This window comes from Porites lutea, chromosome 5, assembly GCF_958299795.1.
Source record: "Porites lutea chromosome 5, jaPorLute2.1, whole genome shotgun sequence".
NCBI classification, from domain to species: Eukaryota; Metazoa; Cnidaria; class Anthozoa; order Scleractinia; family Poritidae; genus Porites; species Porites lutea.
The window spans coordinates 2,104,712-2,116,001 of NC_133205.1; the positions used below are offsets into that span (position 1 = coordinate 2,104,712).

The window sequence follows — 11,290 nt, forward strand, 5'->3', positions numbered from 1 at the left end:
AAAGCAATGACACAACACAGCAACAAATTTGCTGTCCTCAGTTTTATTTGTCAGCAAGAAATATCAAGGTGCAGATTTAGTTGCGCTTTCTGCGTGTTCTCTTCTTCTGAACACCAGTGGTGGTCCTCTGGCTGCGGAGGATAGCACATGCCCTTCTGACTGCTGCATCTTCCAAATCTTGTCGGTAGAAGTTCTTACCACACAGGTTCTTGATGGTCTTGACAGTGCGACGGGAGTCACTAGCAAGGGTCACCTTAGTAAGATTCTTGGGTGGCTTGTTTGCAACTGCAAGATAACAATGAAATCAAACTATTATTAACAACCACTGTGTGCTTCTGATTATTAAGCTTCAAGCCCTGCATATACCAGTGACACATAAATGTGTTCAACTTTAACGAAACTTGAAGATGTTTACTTATGAAGGACTAAAAAGCTTAAGCATAGCGCTCAGAATTCAAACCTAGTACCACAATTTCAATTCACAGTGTGCTACAGAAGAAGAGAGCTTCACTTGCTTTACTTGCACTGTAGTTTTATACATGAAAAACTTACACTTTGTCTTTTTTGTGGTGAGGACTACACCCTTGCCATTGGGATCGGCTGTAACTCCAATTGCCTGTAGACAGGACAGAAACGTAGAAATAAATAAATAGCAGAACAAGTCATCAAAATATTTAGGAACCTTAGCGCCAATACTCAAAATAACTGGAATAAACAATAGGGACCTTAAGCACTGACAACGAAATGGGACGACGACGCCAACCGTAAGTGTAATTTTCGCACACTAACCTTTTCGGCATGCATCAGGTTGTCAAAACGTCGTCCAACCTTCGTTGACAACGAAATTCGGGGAGGTTTGCCATTGTCACTAAAACATAAGTATAAAAATATACTTTTTGCGCGAGTAAATCACTCTTTTTCCACCTTGTCATTCAGAACCAGTAGAAATCCTTGAATTTATTTTTCAGGTTCAGTTTGTTTGAAAACTTGAGAGGTGGCACAACAGCTGGCCAGAAATTAAAGACAAGTAAGCTTTCCTCCGCTATCTTCCGAACCTGCCGTGAGATTAGATGCTTGTCGTTCCTTGACTGTCTATGTTTAATCATGCATTTTAGTTTGTACTGTAGGATAAATGTTCATTTTTTTTGTACTAAAATTTAATTGTTTCCCATGTTGTTTCATTTTCCCTGCCGAAAACGAAACTCTTGGTCTAGTCTGCCTTCGTTGCAAAGCGGCGTCATCCTCCGTTTCATTGTCGATGCTTAAGGTCCCTAATGACTAAACTGATACAACAATCCTTTATACCTTCTTGTTCACCAATCCACTGTGTTTAAATGAATGCCTTCCAGCAAGGTTCAGAGGTTCCTGAAAGAGATGTAAAATTTTGTCATGTTATACTACTCCTGCTGGACATCTACTAAAGTGTAGTGTCAGTAACATTACAACATGAATCAACAAGGCAACAAGGTAACAAAAAAATTTTTCCCCTACAAAGGGAAGGTAAAAATAACAAAATTAGATTAAATGAGAGACAAGATTTTGCCCCAGCCAACTAGTACAGTCAACTCCCACCTAGAAGACACCTGGTCGTTACAAAGATCTCAATAATATGGATAGCAGCTCAATACCAGGCAAAAATTACCAACTCTCTTAAATAGTGATAAATATTACAGTCTGACTTTACTTGTTATCAGGTGTTGACTTAAAGATGCTTTTTGCACTTTCTTTGTTCTCATTAAATTTTTTACTCTCATGACCGCAGACATCAAATATCATATTTCAGCATTCTGACTTGATCAACGCACATGTTATCCATGGATATTCTTCTTATACCTCACTATCATGGACTCTTACTTGCCGAGTAGACATCTTGGGTTACAAAAAGCAACTACAAGTAACGAGATGTGCTGCCCTATCATTCCAAGAGCTCTGGGTCATCAGAGAAGGCAATACTCTGACAAAATAAACACGGGTTAACTAACCTTGGTAAAAGTTGTTCCTTGATTCCTCAGAAGGAAGCAGGAGTTATTCCTCAAAATCATCCACTGTAGGTCAGCCGACATTTTTCCTGTGAAAAATATAATATTCCGTGAAAATAGTTGAAGATTAACTAGTTTTGCAATTGTATGCCATCACATCCTTAATTGAACTACACTAATCATATTCCAATCGGGAAATCTGCTGATAACAGCAACCAGTAGCATATACCCTATAGTATGTATAGACTGCATTTATGGACAATTTAAAAGACCATTTTCATGTGAAATTTCCTACTTCCAGGCACAACTAACGGCCAAACCACAGGGTATGCCCGTGGGGCGGCATGCAACAAATGCAGACTGCAGACTAGCAGACCGACAGGTAAACAAGGAAAACCTTGATGTGAAATGCTTTAACAGAGTCCCTATCCCTACAGTTTACGTCATTTTGAAAGTCTAGTGTACGGATAGGGACCCTGTTAGAGCATTCTACGACAATGTTTACTCCGTCTACCTGCCAGTCTGCATTCTGCATTTGTCGCACAGCGCCGTGGGGAGTGTTGAAGTTTCGAATTGATCGGTGCATAATTGGGGGCTATTGTTTTTGGAATTCATTGACAATCAGAGGAAGTGTAAAAAATAAGACTAGTTAACAGTTAGTTAGAGCGACAAATGCAACTTTTTAAATGTTTAGTTATTGTACCCAGATTGATTGATTTAACCATACTGGCGAGCGGTTAAAATTTTCTCACTTTTCACCCGAGATTTCTTATGTAAAATCGTTTCTTATGGGATTCTAATCCGGTCGTTGCTCGGTTTATTCTGACGGACAAAGATGGGATACATTATGCAGTTTTCTTCTACAGGAAACAGCAGTTGCTTTATGGATCGTCATTCGTGGCACAAATTTTTTCGACACAACAGATCACACGTGCATTAAATAACTGGGTTACAGAAAAACCCACGAATTCTTCCAAAAAGCAGCAGATATTCGTTTAGCTTTCGAAAAAAACCCAACAAAACGTTCTGGGATACATGTTAATTTGAAAATAAAGTATCGTAAACGCGAAAATAGCAGAAAAAAGGGCGAAAATTTACGCGAAGACACTCGCTTACCAGCAAAATGGCGACCACGAGAGAGAGAAAGAGAGAGCGCATGTGTTGAGCAATGCAGGGGGTCTTTCAGGCCCAGGTCCTCGCGGCTCATTGAAAACCAATATGGCCGACACAAAATCATGAAATCTGTGAATTGTGGATATGATAACTTTTGAACCAAGAGAATGGGACGAACGATCATAATTGAAGAACGAGTTGGAGATCATATTTCCTCTCTTTATGGCTCGTACAAGTGTCAAATAGGATTAGTTATTGGACAGGTTAGCTCATTTTTAGTGTCACTACAGTCATCAGTTTCGTGACTGTATAGGAGACCATAGGAGTACTGAAAAGGGCAAAGAAATCACGCTTTTACTTTCTTGTGAAAATATATTAAGGTATTAACTCGTATACGCTTACCATCCTCCAAAATAATGTCCCCCTCACCTTGTCTTAATAGCTTTGTACATGAAGTTCTTATGACCCCAATGATATTCTCCTGTTTAAGGATGTTCCATTTTTATTCCTATCCCCCCTCAACGGATGAGTATCCTCAGCAATTTACTACAAAGACACCAAAGGAAGGTGGGTGTAGGGGGCGGGTGGGGGGGGGGGGATCAGGGTTTAACGGTCACTTCATTCCATGGTCTGCATGGTCAGATCGTTCCATTTTATGGTCAGATCATTCCACAGTTTTAGTGTAAAACTCGATGTGAAGTATGCATTTTTTGGCTTATGGCTTAAAAAGTGAGGTATATACATGAGTAGCACCCTTGTTTCTGTTCGTGGCTTGAAGACTCGTGAAAATTTCTGACTATATTGTGGAATGATATGACTATTAAGTGGAACAATCTGGCTTGGAACAATCTGACCATGGAACAAGGTGACCGGATACTGGTTCAGGAAAAAAATGGAGCATTCCATAGGCCAAAAGGATGTACAACTGTTTAAAACAGTTAAAACATTAAAATGTTGTAGGTCAAAAATAAAATTCAGTTTAAAATGGCTGCAGCTTACGTTGGTCCCAAATTGCCATTGTCTCCTTGCCCTCCATGATAATGTATTGGAAAATCAAAATGGAAATCAACCTAGGTTGAAACCATTTTAACCTGAATTTTATTTTGACATGCAACATGCAGTAATTTTAACTGCAATAGTTTTCTTCTGCCAGTGTCAAAAATTCAAATGAATTTTTGACACTGAGCAAATGCTCTGGATTATACAAAATTAAAAATGATATTTGGTGTTTCTTTTTATCTTCAGATTTCCCCACAGCGAGACTATATCATTCATTTAGCCAGAACACCAGAGCAGTCAGGTATTGTAGCTACTGGCACATGCCCCTAAAATAGTATCCTTGAATTCTAATAGATAAAACATGTTTCATTAGGGAAAGGATAGACTGAAAATTTGAAGTTATAGTTAGTTTGTAAATTATGTTTGATACTAAAAATCAGAATGGCATTCCAGATGCAGAGAGTACACCATCCACCTTAGAAGAAATTGAAAACAACTGGATTAACGAACATGCTCGGCAGGTATTTTCCAGCAATGGTTTTATTATTGTTCATCATCAGTTTTATAATAACATCACTTTAAAGTGTGTACTTACTAGAACGTAAGTATATTCTACAATTAGAGACACCACGGTATTTTCAATATGGTAACTGTGTTTCTGAGAAATCATTGATAAACAATGATCCTGGTAGCCTCCCACACAAACGTTCTTTTGGCTCCTCAGGCAATCCTGCCCTTCATGCAGCAGGAATGCTTGACAAAGCCCTAAAGAACGTCTGCATGGGAGACTAAGATCCTGGAGAGTGAGCACTTTTTTTTTCAGTCTGACCTACACCGTAACAGCTCTTTATCCTAGATTTTGTGTTATAAGGAAGGACAACAGTATTATAAATAGTTACGTGATCATTTTTGAAAAAAACTCTCTTGTCATCAAAGTGGCTTAATATATGACATTAATTATTTTACAAGTACACACGAAAAAAAGATCTCAGTTTTAACTATGCTACCTTAAATCCTCTATTAAGCGGCCCTCTCAAATAAGCCCCCTCTCTCTAATAAGTCCCTTCTTTTCAGGGGAAGAAAGTTAATAAACCCTCCCCGTCTCTTTTAAGCCCCCCTCCCCTTAATTATTCTTCACTGATGAACGATAGACTGTATTAATCAGTCACGTCTGTAAAACTTTAAGTGGGCTGATCTGGGATAGTTTATTCACCTACAGAAGTCTGGATAAATTGTTTTTGATCCCCAGCTGCATGACCTCCAATTTCTTGTCCTTGATCTTTTCCACCTTGTATTTGAGTTCTTTATGGAGAACTGATACATCGTCTTTGCTAAATTAAATAAGCCCCCTCTCAAATAAGCCCTTACCCCCCCCCCCCCCCCCTCAAATGTGTTTGAATTATTATTCTTTCAGTCATGTTCAATGCAGCCTTTTTCTTTTTGCTTTGAAAGGTTTCCAGAATGTTGACAGGAGGCCTAGATGTGATTGGTGTTTTTGCATTTGGTCCTTCAGACATGCTCACAAAATCACAGGCAAAGCTTCGTCAGTTGCTGTACTCTGTCACCAAGGCTGTTTACCACAAACCTGCATCATACTTTGATGACCTCAGTTACAGCAGAATCTTACTTCAAATTTGTTCAGCAACCAAAAAGTATCTCCTGATTTTAAACTAAAAAAATACCTTATTGGTTTATTGAACTGTTTGCCATGAATGCATAGTTACAAAAACAGTATCCCTTCAACTAATATTATTTAACAATTTTTTTTTACTTTCATGTTTGTTTTTCATTATTATTAGTTAATAAAACACCGTCTTAATAGAGCTAAGAAAGATAGTGTTAATATTTAAAATTTCTTTAATAAATATTAATTCCATGGCCCATATTACTTGTAGTAAATATATCTGATACTAAATTTGAATTAAAAAGTAGCTCCCTGGTAATCAAAAAGTTCCTGGATGTTTTCATTTTAGAATCACTTGCAGGACAATTGACACATCTGATCAAAGGGTGAGTGGTACCTAAAGGAGTGCTTCCATCCATCAACAGATTATTAATATTGAAAAGTGTGTATCGTTACTTTTAGTGTTAAGGTGGATTCCCACTGTCGCATAATTTTTACGTGCTTAGACGCGTAAAATTTATGTGCCTAAAGAAAATAGAGGCAATGTCTGGAAGGTCATGCATAATCGTAAAAGTTGAAGCTTGCTTAACTCTTACATGCACGCGTTGCCTTTCATACTTTGCCTATATTTCATTTACGCACGCAAATTTTACACACGTTCACACGGAAAAAATACGCGACAATGGAAATCCACCCTTAGTGTATTAAAATGTCATGTAACTATTGTAATGTAATGTAATGGGATTTTATGCAATGTAATGTAATATAATGCAAAATAATTATGTAACTCCAATTGTTATGGGAAATATCCATACAGTCTCAATTTTAAGGTAACTGTTTAAAGCAAATTAAAAAATAATGTCATTGCAGCTACTGACGGTTGGAAAATCATTTCTTGATACATTAGTTATTGGAAAACTTAACAGTGGAACTTCAAACTTTGCATCCTCAGTCTAGACTGAGACACTGTAGTAGCCGGTGGCAATTAAATCCTGGCCTTCAGTAAGTTGGGGCGGTGGTGGAGAGGAAGCGGGGCAGATGTCTGCACTTTGTAAGACCTTCAATGGGCCTTGTGGGCCTTGGTTAGGCCTAGAATAAAATGGGGGCCTGTTTCCCTAGACCCCTCCCCTAAACATAATAGATCCACCACTAGAAGTATAGTCTGCATAGCTAAACTACAACTTTACATTACTTTATTGGCTTTCAGTAATATTTTTTTAATGGTTGACAACCCTTCTTTTGCAGGCGAATCTGAACCCAGCTGAAGTCAAGTATCAGACCTTTGCACCAAAGTGGCTGAAACTAGAAACATCCTTGTCATTATGCAATAAGAACTTCATTATTAAAAGGAAACTTGAGAAATCTGGTCTTCAGAGTCAAGTAATGGTAAGTTCCGTTGTGTTTAACTCGAAACAAAAATAGGAGCTATAAACGTACAATAATGTAGGCAGTTCTACCAACTGGTCATTATATAAGAGCCAAAAGACTAAACTAAAAGAGCACCCTTACACGTGAAGTAACAACTAAAATGTCAATTTACCAAGCACTTAGCCTGGGACCAGGCACCTTACAGTGAAAAAAGGGCAAATAATGGGGCAAGTGTTAAGAAAGAGGCAAACTGAGCCAGGAATTTCCCCTTCCCATCAGTAGCTTGTCCTTACAAGCCCATTTAACTGACTACCATTAGTAAGACCAGTGACCAATTAACTGTTTTGTTAAAGATAACTTCTGCTTTTTGTTTTGTTTTTTGTTTTAATGCCAGGGAAGCATCAGCAGTTTGTTACGGAGCATATCTAATGCCCTGTGCACAGTGAATGGGGAACTGATCAATGGCAATCAGCTTCTTGTTCCAGGAGAAAAATCAGGGAAGTCAAGTCGTGCTACTTCCACACAGACATTTAAGATTGACGTATTCACTGAAGAGGTAATATGGATATGCTATATTACTGATGAAAACATTTGGTCGTAGTGCACAGTAGTAGTTCTTATGGACTGGGGTTTTAGCAGCCTTAGACTGTGATTTGAATACAAGCATGATGGAATGGCTATGTTAACACTAGAGGAGTAGAGAGTGATGAGTCACTCTACAACAGTTTTGTACTGGATTAGTTTTACCGTGTGCACACACATGCGTGATTTTGAAGTAAAAACGACCCAGTTTGTTTGCGTGTCTGGAAATTTTGAATGTACAAACTAAGGTGTCACTAAGGTATGTAAGTTCTTTGTATTTGAAGTAATACTGTCTACAGGATGAACTAATATGTGTAGACCCCCAATAACCCAAATACCCAAAATCTAAATGTAATAAAACTGGAAATCATGAATCTGGGAAAATCTCCTCTAGTGTAAGGTTAGCCAGATTTCAAATACGAACAACTTGGAATTTCAAGGCAGTTAAGTTCCCAGACCTCTCACTCCTTTCTTTGGCTGCCATCACTGAAGGAGGTGTAAGAAGTAAGATTGGTGGGTAAGTGATTATATAACACCTGACCAGTCAAACTTGTATTTAACGGTCAACCTGCGTCACTAGTGACCAACTGGCCATTCCCCAAGGGTATCGCTTAACGGAGGTTGGACTCTAGCTGAAACAGGCAGTTAATCAATGATTGATAACTATTTTCCTTTTTTTCCCTAGCTCAATGACTCTCCTAAAAAGGAGGAGACCCACGTAGTGGCATCGCTTTCTATGAGTGGAAATATGTGTTGTCGAGCTTATGTGCATCAGAAGGCTACCGTAAAGGAGGCGATCCAGGTACCTCGTAGATCATGTATAATGGTAGAGGCTACAACAATGAAGCTATATTCTTTGATAAATTTATGCCGTAGCGTTTCTGCCTGTCTAGACTTTATGAATAAGGCAAATTTTAACCCAAGCGCCTTTTATGCGGACATGGAATCAAGGCATAAATAATCAACACATGCTTGTATACTATGCACGAAGTCTAATGAATATTAATTAGGTATAAATATTTTAGGCTCTGAAGTACGATGCAATTCGCAGTTTTCTGTCACGTTGTGAAGTTCTATGTGAAGACATCATGGACAGTCAGGAGGAGGCCACAAGTGAAGGTAAATTCTTAACACCACGTGTAACTTTTTACTCAATCAAATGCCGTCTAGTCTTATATAGCCTGTGAATTAAGCCGTTTCTCTTTGCCCCCGCTGCTAGGGGCGTTTTGTGGGAGAGATGTCTCTGATCAAACATTCCATACTGATGCAAAACGTCCCTAGGCGTTTTGCGTGATGGTAACCCCTCTGCAGGACTACAGATTTTTGAATAAAGGTTGAATAAAGGTGGAGGCTCGGAGCGACGAGAGACGGCTGTATTCACAGACTAACCTTATAAAGCTTTTTGCAGACCTTAAGTTTGGCTATTTAAAGAACGGCTTCTTTTCTCTAATCTTGTGACCCAGAAAACAAGTATAAGCTGCACAAAATAGTGGTCTTGGAAATAGACAAGGATAGAACCTAGTAACAGTCATCGCTTTTCTTAAAGGTACCCCCTCATCGACGTGGACCTGTCCTCAACGAGTATTTGCTCCTTTTGGCATGGGAACCATTACAGTATGCGACTACGTATTTAAGGACGAAACTGTGAAGGTATAAATTAGGGACTGCATTGTCATAACCAGGGTTCAATTTTATAAAACTTTTACAAGTGTAATTAACAAGTGTGGCTATTATTTTCAGACTCTAAAACAATAACTAAACTTGTAAATTACACTTGTAAAAATTTTATTAAATTGACCCCAGCCTCATTTTTGTCTCGCCTTTTCTTGGTCGTGAGCGAAGCAAGTCTCTTCTTGCCTTGAGGGTCCCCAATTTGTATTGCTAAGTGCCTTTACTGTAATGGAGACGATTTGCTCGAAAATTTGCTCAAAACCACGGCCCAAAAATGCAAAAAGTCTCCTTTCGGTGGAATTGCGTCGCTCAGACTCGTCTTTGCATACTTAAGCTCCCTGATATGACTTTCACCACTTCCAAAGTCACTCACGAGTGATATGCGTAGGCGGGCGCTGTGGAGGAGACAAGCCGGCTAAGGGATGGAAATGCCCGCGCGTTTAATGTAAACTAGAAGTGGAGAAGATGAAGCAAGTATAGCCTCCTTTTAACGGAAATTCTCAACACCCCTATTCTTTTTTTAGCGCTTGGTGAACATAAGCGGTCGTTTTTTCGATACCAAAAACCAAACTAACTTTTTAACATGGCTCTTGCTCTTCAGGAATCCCGAGAAAGAATGGCCGAGTTGTTAGACGTTACACCAAAAGAAGAAGACTTTGAATGCAAAGAAGAATTTCCAGGTAATGTGTAGACAAACATGTATAGCCTATGTACAAGCCCTCCGAGGCGCTCTGGCGGCGGGGCGAAATTAGTTGGATTTTACTAATACTTATTGTTCGGTAGATAGCGTTATTCAACAACTGGACAACCGGAGCCAGGCTTCCTGGAAAATCTGCCCTTGACTTTCCTGTTCTAATCATAATTTTAGGACAATCCCCCGCGTAAAGGTATGATATGCAGCCACCAAAAGAGTTGATTTAATGACTGCGTCATCTTTGCAGATGTTCAAACTGTTAAGAATTTAGTTGAGGAGATGGAAACTAACGGCAACGAAGACGAAGCGGAAGAAGACGAACAAATTCAACAAGGCATAGGAAAACGTGTAATAGGTGAGCCAAAAAATTTCCTTGTACGTAGCGGAATCTTTTCTCTATTATACATAGAATCTACAGAGGAGATGATGATAACTCGTGTTAAGTCAAGTTCGTAGATCGTTCGTGGTGTTCTTTAGGGTGATACACGCAAGACGCATCTGTAAAGGAAGGTTCACCTCGTATCCAGATCCAAATCGTGTTTCAATCGATACTTCTAATGCAAGTATATTTTACTTCCTTCTGCGGCCAAAACATCCCATATTTTTTTCCACTTTTTTTAGCTCCTTGTGTAAGCCCTACTTTCCACATGCATCTCCATATATTTTCTTACAGTATGAATGGGAGTGTTTACTAAACGATCAAAGCATCCTCTCTCTGGTTTTACCACATGACCTTTTCTTTTCCTTCAATCTCGACCCTTTCCCCCGCGGTCACCATCTCCCATTTAAGGCCTGAGCCACACCCTGCCAGGTTTTCCGGCGGGTTATTTATAGATTTCCCTTGACAACTGTCAGCCAATCAGAGCAAGTTACGATTTTCATCAGTGGCGGATGCGATCTTGTGAACACGGCAACTTTGGCGGGAAAGGAGAGTGAAAGGAAAATAGACTGGATATCTAGTTTAATGCGCTGTGACACTTATTAGTTGCAAGAGGTCGCTCTAAGACGATGACTAACATGCAACTTTCCCAGTAATTCTTGAAAGGTAATCAACCCGGCTTGTTTTATACTTCACAGGTGCTATAGTCGGAGTGGTTGTTGCGGTTGTCGCCGCCGGGATAACTTTCCTTTGGGGAGATCAGGCGGGATAGAAAAAGAAATAAATTAAATTAAATTATTTGAAACAAATTTGGTTGTGTGCTGTGTTAAGAATATCCTCATATGTGCCGACAAGAACAGTTTGAACAATGCAGGTGGTTG

General features: G+C 39.2%; 2 protein-coding genes across 2 annotated transcripts; one reads left to right on the plus strand and one right to left on the minus strand.

Moving 5' to 3' along the window:
- Positions 1 to 27: 27 nt before the first annotated feature.
- LOC140936463 (large ribosomal subunit protein eL28-like) lies at positions 28 to 3,138 on the minus strand. The gene is made up of 5 exons (XM_073385939.1): positions 3,096 to 3,138; positions 1,983 to 2,068; positions 1,306 to 1,365; positions 553 to 616; positions 28 to 285 (listed from the first exon to the last, which is right to left on the minus strand). Exons 2-5 carry the CDS (start codon positions 2,061 to 2,063, stop codon positions 77 to 79), a joined length of 414 nt encoding a protein of 137 aa, XP_073242040.1. The 5' UTR covers positions 2,064 to 2,068; positions 3,096 to 3,138; the 3' UTR covers positions 28 to 76.
- Positions 3,139 to 3,218: 80 nt separating this feature from the next.
- On the plus strand, positions 3,219 to 11,218 carry LOC140936464 (protein odr-4 homolog). The gene is made up of 13 exons (XM_073385940.1): positions 3,219 to 3,355; positions 4,338 to 4,392; positions 4,545 to 4,612; positions 5,544 to 5,743; positions 6,065 to 6,101; positions 6,961 to 7,101; positions 7,478 to 7,639; positions 8,351 to 8,467; positions 8,691 to 8,784; positions 9,212 to 9,315; positions 9,938 to 10,016; positions 10,278 to 10,385; positions 11,108 to 11,218. Exons 1-13 carry the CDS (start codon positions 3,260 to 3,262, stop codon positions 11,179 to 11,181), a joined length of 1,335 nt encoding a protein of 444 aa, XP_073242041.1. The 5' UTR covers positions 3,219 to 3,259; the 3' UTR covers positions 11,182 to 11,218.
- The last annotated feature ends 72 nt before the right edge of the window (positions 11,219 to 11,290 follow it).